The 21024-nt window shown below is 45.4% G+C and overlaps 1 protein-coding gene across 1 annotated transcript in view; it reads right to left on the bottom strand.

The window, feature by feature from the left end:
* LOC134958740 (protein kinase C delta type-like) overlaps window positions 1–21024 on the bottom strand; it is a 42026-nt gene that overhangs the window by 13139 nt on the left and 7863 nt on the right. Inside the window, exons 4-6 of the mRNA XM_063941487.1 lie at window positions 16032–16123; window positions 14772–14834; window positions 645–783 (exon numbers count right to left, since the gene is read on the bottom strand). Coding sequence (XP_063797557.1) covers window positions 645–783; window positions 14772–14834; window positions 16032–16123 — 294 coding nt within the window. The remainder of the gene's footprint in view (window positions 1–644; window positions 784–14771; window positions 14835–16031; window positions 16124–21024) is intronic.

Raw genomic sequence — 21024 nt, 5'->3', positions numbered from 1 at the left:
GGTTGAGCATCCCATATCCAAATATTCCGAAATACGGATTCTTTTTGAGTGAAAGTGTTTTCTGATGGCTCAATGTAAACAGACTTTGTTTTATACACAAAGTTATTGTGTATATACACAAAGTTATTAAAAATATTGTATTAAATGACCTTCAGGCTGTGTGTTTAAGATGTATGTAAAACTTAAATGCATTCTGTGCTTAGACTTCCAAAATATGGAAAAATCCGATATTCAAAATACACACACATATATATATATATATATATATATATATATATATATATATATTTATACGTATGCAACAATAATCAGAATTGTCACCTTGACAAAGGGGCGGGACGTCCCCGAAACATTGGTATCATGCTGTGAACCTTTTGAATATATCACTTTTGGATTAAGACTCTGAGTGCTGCTATCTTTTGTTCTACATTATATGTATACGTACATATATAATTTGACTGATCGGCCATAACATTAAACCCACATGTCTAATATTGGGCAGGTTCCCCTCATGGCACCACAACAGCTCTGACCCACCACGGAAGGAACTCCACAAGACCTCTGAAGGTGTTCTGTGTACCTGAGAATCAGGCCCAGTGTATATAATTACATGAGTACACAGTAGAATACCCTTTGCACCTCACCTCAGGAGTGATGTCGCCACATCTTCCAGCACAGCCAGTGGCACTCCAGTCTCTAGGTGTGATGTTACTTGCGAGACCGAAGTCGGCGATCTTGAGGTGGCCTGTTGCAGCCACTAAGATGTTATCTGGCTTGAGGTCGCTGTGAAGAAAATAACACCTTTGTATACAGTGTGCTTTCATACAAACATGATTTATTGATACATATGTGGTATCCCACAGAACTTACAGGACTCATGCTCCCTTCAACTGACATGTAAATTGCCTTATTGTACCAGGTGCTCCATGTAGGACCCTATGAGAACCTGTGTAGCCCAGACTTTTTGCCAAAAAGGACAGCTGTATACTCTGGGCTGCCATATAAACAGACATAACCTGCAGCTTTACCCTTTCCCCCCTTTTTCTTGGAGCCTAGCAACAGTGGATGGTGTGATGGAGGACACTGCCCACACCTCTCATCTGATTGGCCAATCCCTAGAGAGAACCCAGAGGAAGGGTGGAGTGATGGAGAGATTGGTGTGAGGACTGAGGAGTGCTGTAAGCTGGGACAGAAGAGAGGACAGCAGACCAAGCAGTGGGATCCTGAGTGAGAATGGCAGTGAGTTGCAGAGGCTGAGTTCCTGTGTGTCAGTTCCAGAGTATCCTGTCAGCCCTAGTATCATTGTGCAAGTCCCAGCAGCAACAGCAAGGGACTCCTCTGGAGGAGAGAGGGAGTGAGATCAGTGAGGTTTCATCAGTAACAGCTCACTGCCCATATAAGAACAGAGGAAGTAGCAGCTACAGAGAATGCCCTATCCATGCAGAGACAGTGCTGTGAATACAGCAGCCAGAGACAGCACTGAGAGGTAACTCCATCCTCAGGGAGGATTCTGTACAAGTAAACAGGGTCCCTGCTCACACACTGTCTACAAACATTGCAGCTGGCACTACGCTAGGAGTATAGAACACTTTTGTCTGTGGCACAGCATAACTTGTTGCCAGCAATAGCACAAACTGCATCCTCTTACATTAAATGCCCTAAGTCTTAGTAGAAAGGACAGCACACACAGTGCTAGTGCCACCGATGCTTATCTGCCGGGCCTTACAGACCAGTGACATTGTACGTCAGATGAACTGTGACAGCCAGGTTACAGTGCAAAGGAGGCCTGAACAGAACTACACAGAGTGAATGGGAAAGGCAGTGGATCAGTTTTCCCTCAGTGTTGCCACAGAGAGGACAGGCCATTATTTACACTACAGGGACATGTCTAAGAAAGACTAAATATATATATGCATATATATCCACTTGTGGACACATTCTAAAGGGGGCTACAGACCTGTGCACAGGCGGAAGAACATAAGTTGTACTAATACTTCTGAATACATGGGATACTCAGTAAGGGTAATCAGATAATTGTAACTGGTAACAAACTGTTTTTCTTATGCATGCATATTTTGATGGTAACAGCTTGAATATTTGAGTTAAGGTTTGAATAGTATAATAAGTCAATATAACCAATTCAGGTAAACATGTATAACTGCTGAGAAGGACGGTGATGGGATATGCAACACCTGAATAATTAAACAGTCTATGACAGTGTTGGCATAATCTACGGTGTGAAGACCAACTGTTTATTATCTGTACTTGATGATTTACTGTAACGTAGTACTATTGTTCAAGTTGTTTGATTTTCCTACTGCCTTTAATAAACCGAAGTTGAGTTGACTGCTCCCTGAACAACCCGCTTGTGCAGACGTATATCCCTTACCTCTCCGAAGTATCGTTAACGAACTTCCATCTTAAGTTGGTATCCCGGTACACAGATAGTGTAAAGCGGACATAATCACCAGGTAAAAGATCATCTACTCACCCAATAACATTGTCCTTTATTTGCCCGGGTATCACATTTGGCGTCAACGAACAGGATCCGAGTGCAATCAGGAGAAACCTCACTAATTGAAAGATGGAACAACAACAGGCTGCAGGAGGAGGAGCACCACCGGTAGTACAGAACCAGGAACAAGAACAACAGGCAACCCCGGCAACGACACCGAATGCTCCAATAACCTTACCCTACTACTTTGGGGCGCCGTGGCTTCCAACCTATAGCGGAGATGCCAACAAGCCACAGTGTACCACATTTACAGAATTCAAAAATAAACTCAAATCTATGTTCCGGTTGTATACCTTGAACGAACAGCAGAAAGTCGAGATTCTGGTAGGTCAACTCACAGGGTCAGCTCTAAGAGAAGTCATATCCTGGCCCACTGAAAACAAGAAAGAGGTAGACCAGATCTTAAAGAGATTGTCCACTACTTTTGAGACAAAAACCCTCCCCGAGTTAAAAATGAAGCTGTATGCGCGCAAACAGCAACCGGGCGAGACCCTCCGAGACTACGCCCTGAGTTTACAAGAAACACTAAGAGCGATCCAAGCAGTTGACAAAGATGAAGTCAGAAATGCAGACGAAGCGCTAACGATTCAGTTTATTGAAGGAGCCTCAAGGGAGAGTGTCAAAACCCAACTACGACTACTCAAAATGCAAATGCCGGGGAAAACCTTCCTAGACTTCAAGGAAGCCGCCATCACAATAACTGGCAACCAATCAGGAAGAGAAGAAGAGTACCCAGAACTGGTGGACTTCAGAGAATCCTCAGAGCTGATGGGAGCTACTGCTTCCAGTCCCGAAAGACCAAAACGAGTCAGAGATCCAGTGGTGCAGAGTAGTCAGCACCCCTCAGGAGATCAGATACAAACCCTACGCAAGCAGATGGAAGAGTTAACGGTAGGGATGGCAGAGATCCAGAGAGAAATGCGACTCCTAGCGAGACCACCGACACCCAATTCTGGAGAACCTAGATGGAGGTCCGAGCGACAGAGGTCGGCCAGAAGACGCTGGGAACCACCTCGAGAGTACGGGCGGCGGCCTTCAGACCAGTTCGACAGCCAGGGTCGTCCCGTTTGTCATCAATGCCAGACAATAGGGCATATTGAGAGGAACTGCGACCAGATCGAACATTTAAACTCCAATGCCCCGAGGACGGAGACCGAGCCTCGGGGGACACAATAAGGTTAAAACCAACCTCTGAAGAAGGATGGCCACACTATGGCAGGCAATACCATATAAATGCAGATGAGTTAACCGACATATTAAATACCGACACTCCTGTCCACACAAGGAAAATTTCAGGAAAGGTCATCTGGTTTCATGTGCGACGTGGGTATGGATTCATCAATCGTGATGACACCAAGCAAGATACATTCATTCATTATACGGCCATACAGAGGAACAACCCCAGAAAATACTATCGCAGCCTGGGAGAGGGAGAGATGGTGGAATTTGACATAATCAGAGGAGAGAAAGGTCTACGGGCAATCAACGTCACGGGTCCAGGTGGTGCTCCAGTAAAGGGCAGCAGGTATGCAGCAGATCGCAGGCCTTATTGGTGCCATCCACACCGTGGAGGTCATCCACGTCACTACCGATGCCATGAAGATGGAATGTATTCCACAGAAAACGTGACAGAAAGTATAAACCAGAGGCCATCTGTATGCAGTCAACAGGATCCTAATGCCGAATCGCAGAGTGCATTATTGGGAAGAACAGCTAACCTTGTGAAACCAAGTGGATATACGCAACAGAACCTGCAAGAAACTGTTCGGTCGTTTCAGTGTGGACCTACGATGATGGAAGACACCAATTCCAATATGGCCTACCTCAATCCGGCTCATTCAAACGCTACTGATCAGGACCGGGAAGCAGAAGTAGTGACCCACAAGGCCACAGAGGAAGACTTAGAATCCTCTAAACCCAATGCATCAGATTCAGTTATGCTCATCCCTAAACCTCACCATCCTGCAAAAACCCAGGGGGAAGCTAAAGAGGCCGTGAAATGGCTCTTTCCAGCGTTGCATCGTCCTGACTATGAGTACACCTCAATAAGTGGTGAAGAATTTATCTCACTGTTGCAGCAGGCATCGAGAAAGCCAGGGAAGAGGCGCACAGGGGTTCTTGCCCATTAGTTATAGACCCTTCTCATGTCTGATCTGTATTGATTATACTAATGTGATTTTCAAACTTGTTCGCTCTTAAGTTACTAAATGCATTGAGGTTTAAAACATAATTGTTTCAGTACCTGCAACCTAATGTATTTCATGTCAGTAAATTGTCAATGTTGTGAAAAAAATTGACTTTATGACTATGTGGAGAGACAAATGCGTGAGGACACGCATCATTCAAGCGGGGTTGAGTGTGGTATCCCACAGAACTTACAGGACTCATGCTCCCTTCAACTGACATGTAAATTGCCTTATTGTACCAGGTGCTCCATGTAGGACCCTATGAGAACCTGTGTAGCCCAGACTTTTTGCCAAAAAGGACAGCTGTATACTCTGGGCTGCCATATAAACAGACATAACCTGCAGCTTTACCCTTTCCCCCCTTTTTCTTGGAGCCTAGCAACAGTGGATGGTGTGATGGAGGACACTGCCCACACCTCTCATCTGATTGGCCAATCCCTAGAGAGAACCCAGAGGAAGGGTGGAGTGATGGAGAGATTGGTGTGAGGACTGAGGAGTGCTGTAAGCTGGGACAGAAGAGAGGACAGCAGACCAAGCAGTGGGATCCTGAGTGAGAATGGCAGTGAGTTGCAGAGGCTGAGTTCCTGTGTGTCAGTTCCAGAGTATCCTGTCAGCCCTAGTATCATTGTGCAAGTCCCAGCAGCAACAGCAAGGGACTCCTCTGGAGGAGAGAGGGAGTGAGATCAGTGAGGTTTCATCAGTAACAGCTCACTGCCCATATAAGAACAGAGGAAGTAGCAGCTACAGAGAATGCCCTATCCATGCAGAGACAGTGCTGTGAATACAGCAGCCAGAGACAGCACTGAGAGGTAACTCCATCCTCAGGGAGGATTCTGTACAAGTAAACAGGGTCCCTGCTCACACACTGTCTACAAACATTGCAGCTGGCACTACGCTAGGAGTATAGAACACTTTTGTCTGTGGCACAGCATAACTTGTTGCCAGCAATAGCACAAACTGCATCCTCTTACATTAAATGCCCTAAGTCTTACTAGAAAGGACAGCACACACAGTGCTAGTGCCACCGATGCTTATCTGCCGGGCCTTACAGACCAGTGACATTGTACGTCAGATGAACTGTGACAGCCAGGTTACAGTGCAAAGGAGGCCTGAACAGAACTACACAGAGTGAATGGGAAAGGCAGTGGATCAGTTTTCCCTCAGTGTTGCCACAGAGAGGACAGGCCATTATTTACACTACAGGGACATGTCTAAGAAAGACTAAATATATATATGCATATATATCCACTTGTGGACACATTCTAAAGGGGGCTACAGACCTGTGCACAGGCGGAAGAACATAAGTTGTACTAATACTTCTGAATACATGGGATACTCAGTAAGGGTAATCAGATAATTGTAACTGGTAACAAACTGTTTTTCTTATGCATGCATATTTTGATGGTAACAGCTTGAATATTTGAGTTAAGGTTTGAATAGTATAATAAGTCAATATAACCAATTCAGGTAAACATGTATAACTGCTGAGAAGGACGGTGATGGGATATGCAACACCTGAATAATTAAACAGTCTATGACAGTGTTGGCATAATCTACGGTGTGAAGACCAACTGTTTATTATCTGTACTTGATGATTTACTGTAACGTAGTACTATTGTTCAAGTTGTTTGATTTTCCTACTGCCTTTAATAAACCGAAGTTGAGTTGACTGCTCCCTGAACAACCCGCTTGTGCAGACGTATATCCCTTACCTCTCCGAAGTATCGTTAACGAACTTCCATCTTAAGTTGGTATCCCGGTACACAGATAGTGTAAAGCGGACATAATCACCAGGTAAAAGATCATCTACTCACCCAATAACATTGTCCTTTATTTGCCCGGGTATCACACATACATCATCACTTTATATGTGTAAATAATAGTGGTTTTGAATGTATGTTTAGGAACAAGGACTAGAGTGTCAGTACCTACTGTAATCATTTGTAGGTCAGTGTCCATGGGGGTTATTCAGAGATAGATGCAGATCACTGCATACGCAAGATCTGCATCCATCTCCTCACATGCTGCGGGCGGCCCAGCACAGGGCAAGGCAACCTGTGGTTCCGAATCATGATCCAATCTAATTGTGGACGCATTGATTTAAGGTTGACTCCTGCCAGCTCAATCTGGCTATGTGTGACATCATGCAGCCTCCCTGAAAACACTCCCGGCATGCCACGTTTGGCCCACCACACCCACAAAATGCTATGTCGCCACCCACCCAACACATGCCACTGTTAATCATCCTTTGGGGATGCGCCTGCAATGTGAATGACCACACAGGCGCAATGCAGACGCTGCAGGTGTACAGTGCAAACTGTGATGCGGCCGCTTTCACGGCCAAGTCTGAAGGAGATCCCATGTGATTCCACTATGTCATGTACAGTTGTGTGTGCTCAGCAGAATTCTGTTATGTAGTAGTATAGGCTCAATCAGCCCATTAACCCTTCTGATGCTAATATGTGTGGTTACTGCATAATAATTAGTGATATTGGTCACAGGGAGCGACACCTGGGGGCTGATGCTGATCCTTCCCAGCTGGTGAAGGGGAGAACCTTATAAATGGGGTAAGTTTATTCTTGTATGTAACCCTAAAGAGATTGTAAAAGTCCATTGACACGTGGGTCAGACAGTATATTGTGCTTACTGAGCTTTTTATTCCCCAAGTGCCGCTGCTGCAATTTATCATTGGGACTCGGTAACTTTCAGAGGGCAGTGGGGTGAATTATTTACTTGTGCAGTGAGTGCCAGATACCTGCAGGATTATATATATAGTGGTTGGAGAAGGAAATAAGAAGTTGGGGTATGGGAATAAAATGGCCGGGGTCCGGGGTACACCTAGAGCCACAGAAGCCTTAGAGGTGTTGCTAGTATAAAAACAATCCTTGATCCTTTTTAAAACTATATAGCAGTGTTGGACTGGGGCATGAAGGGCCATCGGGGGAATGCAATGGTAGGGGCCCATGTTTAGGTGCGGGACCAGTCCCAAGAGAGGGTGTGGTCAGCCACCATATTGGTTTGCCAATTAGAGGCTGGGCCCCTTGATAAATATATATAGTAAATACTGCTAGTTGTCACGAACCGGTCTCTTACCTCTGCGGGTTCTGGGGTTCATCCGTTGCCAGTGCGGTTGCTCGCGGTGCTGTGCGCCCGTGTGGGGACACGGCGTGATCAATGGCACAGGTAATGCAGAGTCTGGGAACTGTGAGTGCGGAGACCAAATGGCCTAAGGCACTGCGGTGTGTCTGCTGTATAGGAGGTGGCCATGTTGGAGACCAAATAGCTAATACAGAGCACTTGTGAAAACACCTGTGGGCAGGTGTAAGCCAATCCCGTGCTTGTGCTGCCTTTAAGTAGGCTGGGATTATGTTACTCTGGGCCAGTGCTTTGTTGTATCAAAGCTGTGCTCTAGCTCTGAGCTCTCTCCGTGCATTCCTGTGTGATTCCCGTGGTCCAGATATCGCCTCCGTTCCCAGAGGTCCGTCTGCAGCCTTCACTGCTGAAAGATCCACCGGCTCTCCGCTGTGCTGTCAGTTAATTGCACTCCTATTGGAAATAGTTGGATTCCCAGTGTCCTGCATGAGGTTACCTTGTCAGTCTGCCTATCATTCAAAGTCTGGAGGATTCTGTTTCTCTCAGCTGTTCGTTTGTTCAACTCTGCATTTAACCCATTCATCACCTTGTCTTCTACTACAGTTTCACAGTGATCTCCGGAACCCGCAAGTAACCCAATTCAGTACTTTTATTTGCTATGCTGTCATTACAAGGATAATTCATCACAGTCTCTCAGTTAACTCTCAAAGCTCCATTGCCAATTCTTACAGTTAATTCTCCATGTCTGCATTAACCAGTTAAACACAATCTGCAGTTCAGCATCAAAGCTTGTTTATATTTGCTATGTTGTCATAACAAGGATAATTCTTCAGTCTCTCAGTTAACTCTCAAAACTCCATTGCAAATCCTTACAGTTATCTCTTCATGTCTGCATTATCCAGTTAATAACATTCTGCAGTTCAGCATCAAAGCTTGTTTATATTTGCTATGTTGTCATAACAAGGATAATTCTTCACAGTCTCTCAGTTAACTCTCAAAACTCCATTGCAAATCCTTACAGTTATCTCTTCATGTCTGCATTATCCAGTTAATCATATTCTGCAGTTCAGCATCAAAGCTCGTTTATATTTGGACAATCCAACATTTATTCATCAGCTTGTTTTGCATATGTTTCCATGAACATTTCTTTTATGTATTTTTGAGTTTTCTCTTGCATATTATTCCTGCAATACTTCAGTATAATATGATGATTAACAACTTGTCAGTTAACTCTTTACTGAATTGTTATTTTGAATAAATATATGAATCGGAACTTTCTTCGTCCTCCCTGCTTTCTTCATAGCCCAGCACCTACACCTGTGGTTGGTCCCGGGTTAACGGATTCACAAAAACACCCGGACCTGACAGTAAGCACTGGCCACATGGATCCGTCAAGTGACCAATTCGCAGGAGGCGGTGCTACGTCAGATATCCTTTCCCGTCTGGAAAACCAGGAGTCTATACAGACACAAATAGTGCAGTTTATGCAAACTATGGCAGACCGTTTAGAGACTCTTTATACGGCTATTAAAACATTCCAAGTCCAGATTCCAACCCCAGATGTCCCAGTTACCACTACAGCTTCTCCTGTGACGCTGCCTACGTCCCGCTTGCAGTTACCCTCTCCGAGTAAGTTTGACGGAACTCCAAAACTTTGCAGAGGATTCCTGAATCAATGCGAGATCCAGTTTGAACTGATGTCTGCCAGTTTCCCATCAGCTCGTTCTAAGGTTGCATATATTATTGCCCTCCTCTCCGGTCAGGCTCTGGAGTGGGCATCACCATTATGGGAGAGAGGTGATCCTATCCTCTCTAATTACAAAGAGTTCGTATCTTCCTTCCGGAGAATCTTTGACGAACCAGGCAGGACCACCTCAGCATCCTTGGAGATTCTCCGTCTACGTCAAGGTTTACGTCCTGTCAGTCAATATATTATTCAGTTTCGCACGTTGTCTTCAGAGTTAAACTGGAATGAGGAGGCCCTGATAGCCGCGTTTTGGAATGGACTTTCAGAAAGAATCAAGGATGATTTAACTATCCGGGATGTGCCAATTAAACTGGATGAATTGATTTCTCTCTGTAACAAACTTGATCTACGTTACAGGGAGCGATGTTTAGAGAAATCCAGGGCAGAGCGATCCAGTCCACGTGATCATCCTAGACCTCGACAAGATTCTTCATCACAGTCTCCAGTAATGACTGAAGAACCTATGCAGATTGGGCACTCTCGCCTCACAGAGGAGGAACGACTTCGTCGTCGACAGGGTAACCTCTGCATGTACTGTGGGTCCTCCGAACATTTAGTTAAATTCTGCAAACTCCGACCGGGAAACTCTCGCCTCCTAGCTTATTCAAGAGAGGTTAAGCTAGGAGTTACTTTAGAATCACGTTCTGGGAAAGAGCCAACCTTGTCTATTCAATTAGAAGTTCCAAGTTCTACAGTGAAAGTTTCAGCCCTCCTAGATTCCGGGGCAGCCAAGAACTTCATCTCCTCAGCCTTTGTCATACGGTCTAAAGTTCAAACCATGCCCCTGGAAGCAGCAGTTGCTGTTACAGCAGTGGATGGAAGTCGAATTCCAGATGGTATAATTACTCATCGAACCGTATGTCTCAAGATGAAAGTTGGTGAGCTCCATTCCGAATACCTCTCCTTCTACGTGATTCCCAAAGCCTCTCAAGATGTGATACTTGGTTTACCTTGGCTGCAGAAACATAATCCTCAACTTAATTGGCAAACCATGGAAGTCCTTTCATGGGGTAAATCTTGTACCAAGGACTGTGTAGCTACAATTGTACCTCTTCGGTCAATTAGCCTTTCCGATCTACCTCCGGTGTATCAATCCCTTGCGGATGTTTCCAGTAAGCAAGCAGCAGACTCTCTACCTCCTCATCGTGAATGGGACTGCCCAGTCGTCCTGGTTCCGGGCAAGACCCCTCCTAGGGGACAAATTCATCCGCTATCCATCCCAGAGACGCGAGCTATCCGGGATTGGTCCACTCCTACAACTCTCAAGGGGATTCAGCGATTTCTTGGCTTTGCTAATTTCTATAGGAGATTCATTAAGAATTATTCTACGTTAGCTGCTCCTATCACAGCCCTAACTCGCAAGGGAGCAAATCCTACGAACTGGTCTTCTGAAGCAATCAAAGCCTTCTCTGATTTAAAGCAAGCCTTTGTGTCAGCCCCCATTCTTCGACAGCCTGATTTGAATCGTCCCTTTCTACTAGAGGTGCATGCATCTACAGAAGCAGTAGGAGCTGTGTTGTCACAAGTCTTTGAAGATAAAAAGGTCCATCCCTGCGGATATTTCTCCCGTAACTTCCTCCCGGCAGAACGTAATTATGCAATCGGTGAGCAAGAGTTACTTGCCATCAAGTTGGCATTTGAGGAGTGGAGATACCTTCTAGAAGGAGCACAACATCGCATTACAGTTTATACTGATCATAAGAATCTTCTGTATCTGCAGTCAGCTCAGTGTTTGAATCCACGACAAGCTCGATGGGTGCTTTTCTTCTCACGATTTGATTTCAAACTCACCTATCGTCCAGGGTCTCAGAACAAAAAGGCAGATGCCCTTTCCCGGTCCTTTGCTTCTTCTGAATTAAATGATGCTACCACGAATCAAGCCATTGTGAATCCTACGTCCTTCTTAATGACTCGAACCTCTCCAGTTCCTCCGCCTGGCAAGACCTTTGTCGCCACAAGTCTTCGAAAACGGCTGCTTACCTGGGCTCACTCCTCTTCCTTCATGGGTCATCCTGGGGTTCTAAAGACTCTCAAATTTATTCAACAGTCTTATTGGTGGCCACGTCTCAAAGCCGATGTCCAAGAGTTTATAGCAGCATGTCCTAAATGTGCCCAACATAAGAGTCCAAGAAGTTCTCCACCAGAGTTTCATCCATTGCCAGCCCTAGAGGTTCCAGCAGCAGATCAAGAGCTTCAACGTCTATCTAGCATCTGGAGTTGTGTACGTAAGTCCTTGGTCACAACTTCCGCTCGTTATAAATCTTTTGCAGATAGAAAACGTAAAGCTGTACCGAGTTACAAAGTGGGAGACCAAGTTTGGATTTCTACGCGCAATCTCAAGTTCAAAGTTCCTTCTAAGAAATTTGCTCCCAAGTTTATTGGTCCATTTCCCATTGTTAAGGTACTCAACCCTGTGTCATACAAAGTCAAGTTGCCACCGTCTTTGAGAATTCCTAACGCCTTTCATACATCTTTACTGAAGCCTTTGATTCTCAATAAGTTCCGTACTACCCAGTCCAAATCTCCTAAAGTTCACTCTTTGCAGAATGAGGAATTTGAAGTTAAAGAGATTGTGGACTCACGTTCCCGATATGGACGTTTACAGTTTCTGGTCGACTGGAAGGGTTACGGTCCAGAGGAAAGATCCTGGGTTTTCTCTGAAGATGTTCATGCTCCAAGACTGGTACAGAAATACTTCTCCAAAAATCCTGATAAGGTTCAAAGGTGTTCGGAGACCACCCTTAGAGGAGGGGGTACTGTCACGAACCGGTCTCTTACCTCTGCGGGTTCTGGGGTTCATCCGTTGCCAGTGCGGTTGCTCGCGGTGCTGTGCGCCCGTGTGGGGACACGGCGTGATCAATGGCACAGGTAATGCAGAGTCTGGGAACTGAGTGCGGGGACCAAATGGCCTAAGGCACTGCGGTGTGTCTGCTGTATAGGAGGTGGCCATGTTGGAGACCAAATAGCTAATACAGAGCACTTGTGAAAACACCTGTGGGCAGGTGTAAGCCAATCCCGTGCTTGTGCTGCCTTTAAGTAGGCTGGGATTATGTTACTCTGGGCCAGTGCTTTGTTGTATCAAAGCTGTGCTCTAGCTCTGAGCTCTCTCCGTGCATTCCTGTGTGATTCCCGTGGTCCAGATATCGCCTCCGTTCCCAGAGGTCCGTCTGCAGCCTTCACTGCTGAAAGATCCACCGGCTCTCCGCTGTGCTGTCAGTTAATTGCACTCCTATTGGAAATAGTTGGATTCCCAGTGTCCTGCATGAGGTTACCTTGTCAGTCTGCCTATCATTCAAAGTCTGGAGGATTCTGTTTCTCTCAGCTGTTCGTTTGTTCAACTCTGCATTTAACCCATTCATCACCTTGTCTTCTACTACAGTTTCACAGTGATCTCCGGAACCCGCAAGTAACCCAATTCAGTACTTTTATTTGCTATGTTGTCATTACAAGGATAATTCATCACAGTCTCTCAGTTAACTCTCAAAGCTCCATTGCCAATTCTTACAGTTAATTCTCCATGTCTGCATTAACCAGTTAAACACAATCTGCAGTTCAGCATCAAAGCTTGTTTATATTTGCTATGTTGTCATAACAAGGATAATTCTTCAGTCTCTCAGTTAACTCTCAAAACTCCATTGCAAATCCTTACAGTTATCTCTTCATGTCTGCATTATCCAGTTAATAACATTCTGCAGTTCAGCATCAAAGCTTGTTTATATTTGCTATGTTGTCATAACAAGGATAATTCTTCACAGTCTCTCAGTTAACTCTCAAAACTCCATTGCAAATCCTTACAGTTATCTCTTCATGTCTGCATTATCCAGTTAATCATATTCTGCAGTTCAGCATCAAAGCTCGTTTATATTTGGACAATCCAACATTTATTCATCAGCTTGTTTTGCATATGTTTCCATGAACATTTCTTTTATGTATTTTTGAGTTTTCTCTTGCATATTATTCCTGCAATACTTCAGTATAATATGATGATTAACAACTTGTCAGTTAACTCTTTACTGAATTGTTATTTTGAATAAATATATGAATCGGAACTTTCTTCGTCCTCCCTGCTTTCTTCATAGCCCAGCACCTACACCTGTGGTTGGTCCCGGGTTAACGGATTCACAAAAACACCCGGACCTGACACTAGTGCATACAGAATAATGAACCAGATTAATAACAAGAATGTTTTGTAGAAGATACATCATAGTCCTGTGCAGTATAACATAACATATAGTATGTACAATGTATAATTCCAGTGCTCAGTCTGGGATCTGATCCCTAGAGGAAGAAGTGGTGCCTCAGGCAGTGGGGCCCCCCCGGGGGTTTCCCCTGTTCCCCTGTGGGACAGTCCAACCCTGCTATATATTATTAGGTAACCCATATTATGTGATATAAAGTTATCAAACCTGTGTTCCCCACCATCCCGGTGTCCATCCACCTCTACTCCATATGTTTTATTGCACATTCCCTTAATGTCTCCCATGTGACCCCTGCTCCTCTTACTTCCTCCTTCCCTTACTTACCACCTGCACCTCTCATACCCTCTATCCCTCTTTAACCCTGCACCTCTCACTCCTTCCTTCCACCTCCTTCCACTGCACTTCTCACTCCCTCCTTCCCTCTATCATCCCTACACCTCTCCTTCCCTCTCTCACCCTGCATGTGAGACCCAGATTGGATGGCAGGGAAGGCACATTCTGGGTGTACATGATCTGGGGTCTCAGTGCAGCCCCCCATGACCTGCTAGGTGTATATAGTTACAGAGCTGGGTGGCAGGTGTGTGGTGATGTAATAAAAAAGTATGTAAAAGTTTCTAAAATGAATGTTTCCCTCCTCTTCCTCAGGGGTCCTCTCTGACAGTGTTAGACAAGTGCAGGAAGAGTATGACGTCACTATATTACAGGAGAAAGGGACTTCCCTGAGCAGAGAGCAGATGTTATGGTGCACAACCAATAGGGCCCCATGTGATGCCACTGAAAAGCTTCTGGAATGAATGTTAGTACACTATTTTCAAAACTCTGAAATGACAGGAAAAGAATAGAACACTTGTGCAGAGAGATCTCCTGTGTCCCCCGAGAGCTGGTCATATAGATTGTACTTTGGGAGAGAGGCAGGTGTAACATGTAAGTGGAAGATATGGGACAATGACTGTATAACATGTACAGTATTAGAATCCATAGTATAATATCACATTATTAATACTATTGTTATATTGTAACTATATACTTACCCATGGGCGATGCCCTTGGAATGCAGGAATTGCAGCCCACATACAATCTCCGCACTGTAGAATCTGTTAGATAGAAAATAAGGTAATGTTACAATGTTAGGATGTGTACATAATGGCTGAGGGATTTCCAGACAATACTCCCCACATTTTCTGACAATGGGCCTAATTCAGACCTGATCGCTCGCTAGGCTTTTTTTGCAGTCCTGCGTTCACATAGTCTCCTCCCATAGGGAGTGTATTTTAGCTGTGCAAGTGTGCGAACGCATGTGTAGCAGAGCTGTGCAAACAGATTGTGTGCAGTCTCTGCACAGCTCAGGACTTACTCAGCCGCTGCAAACACCTCAGCCTGTCCAGGACCAGAATTGACATCAGGAACCCTCCGTGCGAACGCTTAGGCACGCCTGTGTTTTTCCAACCACTCCCTGAAAACACCCTCTTCCTGTCAAATGGATTTTTTGCACAAACCCATCGCAGAGCAATGAACTGCTTTGTACCTGTGCGATGCGCCTGCACATTGCGGTGCATACGCATGCACAGTTCTAACCTGATTACAGAGGTGCAAAAACCACTAGCGAGCGACCAGGTCTGAATTAGGCCCAATGTCCCCATTTATTTTGTTTTGAATTTACATAACCATCAGTGCTTCTCTATCCAATTACATATTCTCTGTACAATACACATAACATCACATATCTTGTCTTTCTTTACTCTCACACCCTCCTGACACTTGGCCAACATTGCGGGGTGATCATATCATACAACCCATTAAGAACCTAGCAATCTGGTGGACCATTATGCAATAGGTAGCATCTATCCTTGTGTATCAATGCCTATTTCCCTATAGATTGTAAGCTTGCGAGCAGGGCCTTCCTACCTCTATGTCTGTCTGTTTTTACCCAGTTTTGTTCTATTACTGCTGTTCTAATTGTAAAGCGCAATGGAATATGCTGCGCTATATAACAAACTGTTAATAATAATAATAATAATAATAATAATAAATTTACCAACTGCCTAATAAGATATTTCTAGTGTTGTGCATTGGTGAAAGTCGCTATATATTGTATATGGCTTATTAGAGTTTATCTAAAAGGAGTATTGGAATGCCTTCAAGATGACACTCACAAAGTATCCTTATATAATAACAGCTGCTTTGTTTGTCAGGATGGAAGACAACTTACAGAAACAATTATGATAAATCAGAAGGATAAAGTGCTGTTTCTAAGGCACAGACAATACTAACAAGATATTTTATGTTCTCACCTTGCATTAGAGATGGTAAGAGGCCCATTCCTCATCAGAAGATGTTCTAAGTCACCACCACTTGCATATTCCATACCAAGGAGCACGTGCTCCTGTTTATGGGAGAAGCAATAGTGTTATTATACATGTCAGGAGGGAAAGAGTTGGGCCGTGGGGAATATCATCTTCTGACCAAAATAAGTAAAGATAAATGATATACATTATTAATTTGTAAAAGTGTCCTTCACTTCTTTTCTCCTCATGGGAATATAATGGACAGTCATGGGGAGGACAAGGAGAACAGAGAGAGGGCATGGGAGAAAAGAGGAAGAATCTTACTATACCACAGTCTATGGAACATGTTCTATAATCGTTTTACAGTGAGTTAGTAACACATAACACCAATAAAATTATAATTTTTACACCAAAATAACAGGTAGTAAATTGTCCTACATGCCAACATTAATAGTAATTGCTGCATCTAAAATAATAAAACAATGAATAATTGCAGAAGAGCTACAGGTGTATTAGTTGTAGCAGCTGTTATTAATAGCATTGATCCTCAGACCATGGAGCACATGACACAAGGCCATTCTCACCTCCCTGCAGGAAGCATGTGTACCTGATACAGAAATACCACTGTCTCTCTGTACCTGTCCTGTCTCACATGGTCCAGGGTCTCAGTGTGGCTGTTACCATTCACCCCCACAGCCACAATGAGGCTACGTGTAAGTAATGTCAGCCAAGCAGCCAGTATCCGCTACACCAGGCCAGGCCAACCTGTGGCTCTCCAGCTGTTGTGAAACTACAAATCCCAGCATGCCTGATGACAGTTTTGTTATTAGAGGATATTAAAACTGTGGTAGGGCCTGCTGGGATGTGTAGTTCCACAACAGCTGGAGAGCCACAGGTTGGCCAGGCCTGATTTACACTGTGATCTGCCACCAGACCATCGGTGACTACAGGGGAGCATGGTCTCACAAGAGTTTTATTGCCTGGGGGGCAGGTTAGTAATACATAGGGGAACATGTAACTGTAGAGGTGGGAGGGATGGAGAAGAAATACTGTACAGGTTATCACTACAGGGGAGAGGGGAAATCTGTCACTACAGAAATTAGGGGGGAAGGTTTTACAGCCATGATTGTGTTATACTAATATATCCATTATGATAAAATAAACTGTGGATTGCTGGCTCTTATCAGTATTTCCATGTGAGAATTCTCATTATCTGCTCTGCCCTCCTATGTACTAGCAGTGGTGCCAAGAGAGGGGGGAGAGGGTACAAATTACCCAGGCCCAGATCTGATGGAGGGTCCTAGAGGGGGCCCCAGACTTTCTCCCCCTTAAGCTGCAGCTCTTCTCCTCAGTCCAGCACACGCTGCTGTGTGCTGGGCTGTAGTGTGGCCATGGTTGCACTTAAAATAAAATAAAAAATCAGATTTTTTTCAAAGGTACAGGACCACGCCTCTTGTGATTAGGCCACGCCCCCTGAAAAGTACCTGGACCCAGCCAGGCTCTCTACTGCCCTGTGTCCTAGTCCAGTAGATGCCACCAATAAGATAGCCCCACTTATTAAATCACCACTGACTTAGGTCTGTGGCATATTTACACCAAGTATCCAGCCCATTTCCAGCAGTGGAGCAGTAGACGTGGCAGGAGACATATGGACAGGAATGTAAAACAGAAGGCAGCACTGGGAGAGAAGCTACGGACATATACTCAGATACAACATTCAGTTCCGTCTTCAATAATTACTTATCATCAAGTGCTTGATATTCCCTTTATCACCAAGTGTTCAATAATCCCTTTATCACTAAGGGGTCCATTTACCATTGATCGCATATACAATGCAATCCGGGGCATTAATATTGCCCCAGATTGCATTGCATAATGCGATCATATTAGGTGGCTGTATCACACAGCACAGACAGGGACAGGAGCTGCCAGGACCACTGCACATGAGCAGTCATCATGACCATCGTGCACAGCAGCCATTTCTGCCAGAGGTTCCTCTGGAACTTCTAAAGTGTAGCTCATCGGTCACCATAATCAGAAGATTGCGGTAGCACGAAAGCCAATATCCCGATATTGATACATCGGGCAGTATTGCATCCCCCAAAGAAACCTATGATGGATGTGGCTGCTGGTGGAAATAGAGTGATCGCAGCAGGTATGAGATACCTCCTTCTTACATTGGGGGATACATAATATTTGCAGCTAGTATTGTGTGATAAATGGACCCCTAAGTGCTATGGATACAGTATACATGCAGTTCTGGAGAAGTATTAACATTTCTCTATCGTCCTAAGTGGATGCTGGGGTTCCTGAAAGGACCATGGGGAATAGCGGCTCCGCAGGAGACAGGGCACAAAAGTAAAGCTTTTACAGGTCAGGTGGTGTGTACTGGCTCCTCCCCCTATGACCCTCCTCCAGACTCCAGTTAGATTTTTGTGCCCGGCCGAGAAGGGTGCAATTCTAGGTGGCTCTCATAAAGAGCTGCTTAGAGAGTTTAGCTTAGGTTTTTTATTTTACAGTGATTCCTGCTGGCAACAGGATCACTGCAACGAGGGACAGAGGGGAGAAGAAGTGAACTCACCTGCGTGCAGGATGGATTGGCTTCTTGGCTACTGGACATGAAGCTCCAGAGGGACGATCACAGGTACAGCCTGGATGGTCACCGGAGCCACGCCGCCGGCCCCCTCACAGATGCTGAAGCAAGAAGAGGTCCAGAATCGGCGGCTGAAGACTCCTGCAGTCTTCTTAAGGTAGCGCACAGCACTGCAGCTGTGCGCCATTTTCCTCTCAGCACACTTCACACGGCAGTCACTGAGGGTGCAGGGCGCTGGGGGGGGGCGCCCTGGGAGGCAAATGAAAACCTTTAAAAAGGCTAAAAATACCTCACATATAGCCCCAGAGGCTATATGGAGATATTTACCCCTGCCTAAATGTACTAAATAGCGGGAGACGAGCCCGCCGAAAAAGGGGCGGGGCCTATCTCCTCAGCACACGGCGCCATTTTCTGTCACAGCTCCGCTGGTCAGGAAGGCTCCCAGGTCTCTCCCCTGCACTGCACTACAGAAACAGGGTATAACAGAGAGGGGGGGCAAAATAAATGGCAATATATTAATATAAAAGCAGCTATAAGGGAGCACTTAATCATAAGGCTATCCCTGTCATATATAGCGCTTTTTGGTGTGTGCTGGCAGACTCTCCCTCTGTCTCCCCAAAGGGCTAGTGGGTCCTGTCTTCGTATAGAGCATTCCCTGTGTGTCTGCTGTGTGTCGGTACGTGTGTGTCGACATGTATGAGGACGTTATTGGTGTGGAGGCGGAGCAATTGCCAAATATGAGGATGTCACCTCCTAGGGGGTCGACACCAGAATGGATGCCTTTATTTGTGGAATTACGGGATAGCGTCAACTCGCTTAAGCAGTCGTTTGCCGACATGAGGCGGCCGGACACTCAATTAGTGCCTGTCCAGGCGCCTCAAACACCGTCAGGGGCTGTAAAACGCCCCTTGCCTCAGTCGGTCGACACAGACCCAGACACAGGCACTGATTCCGGTGGTGAAGGTGACGAATCAACCGTATTTTCCAGTAGGGCCACACGTTATATGATTTTGGCAATAAAGGAGATGTTACATTTAGCTGATACTACAGGTACCACTAAACAGGGTATTATGTGGGGTGTGAAAAAACTACCAGTAGTTTTTACCGAATCAGAAGAATTAAATGACGTGTGTGATGAAGCGTGGGGTGCCCCGATAAAAAACTGCTAATTTCAAAGAAGTTATTGGCTTTATACCCTTTCCCGCCAGAGGTTAGGGAGCGCTGGGAAACACCTCCTAGGGTGGACAAAGCGCTAACACGCTTATCAAAACAAGTGGCGTTACCCTCTCCTGAGACGGCCGCACTTAAAGATCCATCAGATAGGAGGATGGAAAATATCCAAAAAGGTATATACACACATGCAGGTGTTATACTACGACCAGCTATTGCGACTGCCTGGATGTGCAGTGCTGGGGTAGTTTGGTCAGAGTCCCTGATCGAAAATATTGATACCCTGGACAGGGACAATATTTTACTGTCGTTAGAACAAATAAAGGATGCATTTCTTTATATGCGTGATGCACAGAGAGATATCTGCACACTGGCATCACGGGTAAGTGCTATGTCCATCTCGGCCAGAAGAGCTTTATGGACACGACAGTGGACAGGCGATGCGTAGAGGAGTTATTTGGGGTCGGTCTATCGGATTTGGTGGCCACGGCTACGGCCGGGAAATCCACCTTTCTACCTCAAGTCACTCCCCAACAGAAAAAGGCACCGACCTTTCAACCGCAGCCCTTTCGTTCCTTTAAAAATAAGAGAGCAAAGGGCTATTCATATCTGCCACGAGGCAGAGGACGAGGGAAGAGACAGCAACAGGCAGCTCCTTCCCAGGAACAGAAGCCCTCCCCGGCTTCTACAAAAGCCTCAGCATGACGCTGGGGCTTCGCAAGCGGACTCGGGGGCGATAGGCGGTCGTCTCAAGAATTACAGCGCGCAGTGGGCTCACTCGCAGGTAAATCCCTGGATCCTGCAGATAATATCTCAGGGGTACAGGTTGAAATTAGAGACAGAGCCACCTCGCCGTTTCCTGAAGTCTGCTTTACCAACGTCCCCCTCAGAAAGGGAGACGGTTTTGGAAGACATTCACAAGCTGTATTCTCAGCAGGTGATAGTCAAGGTACCTCTTCTACAACAAGGGAAGGGGTATTATTCCACTCTTTTTGTGGTACCGAAGCCGGATGGCTCGGTAAGGCCTATTCTAAATCTGAAGTCCTTGAACCTGTACATAAAGAAGTTCAAGTTCAAGATGGAGTCACTCAGAGCAGTGATAGCGAACCTGGAAGAAGGGGACTTTATGGTATCCTTGGACATCAAGGATGCGTATCTCCACGTTCCAATTACCCCTCACACCAGGGGTACCTCAGGTTCGTTGTACAAAACTGTCACTATCAGTTTCAGACGCTG

This window comes from Pseudophryne corroboree, chromosome 9, assembly GCF_028390025.1.
Source record: "Pseudophryne corroboree isolate aPseCor3 chromosome 9, aPseCor3.hap2, whole genome shotgun sequence".
Taxonomy (NCBI): domain Eukaryota; kingdom Metazoa; phylum Chordata; class Amphibia; order Anura; family Myobatrachidae; genus Pseudophryne; species Pseudophryne corroboree.
Note: the sequence above shows the minus strand (reverse complement) of the source record. Positions and strands in the feature narration are given on the sequence as shown.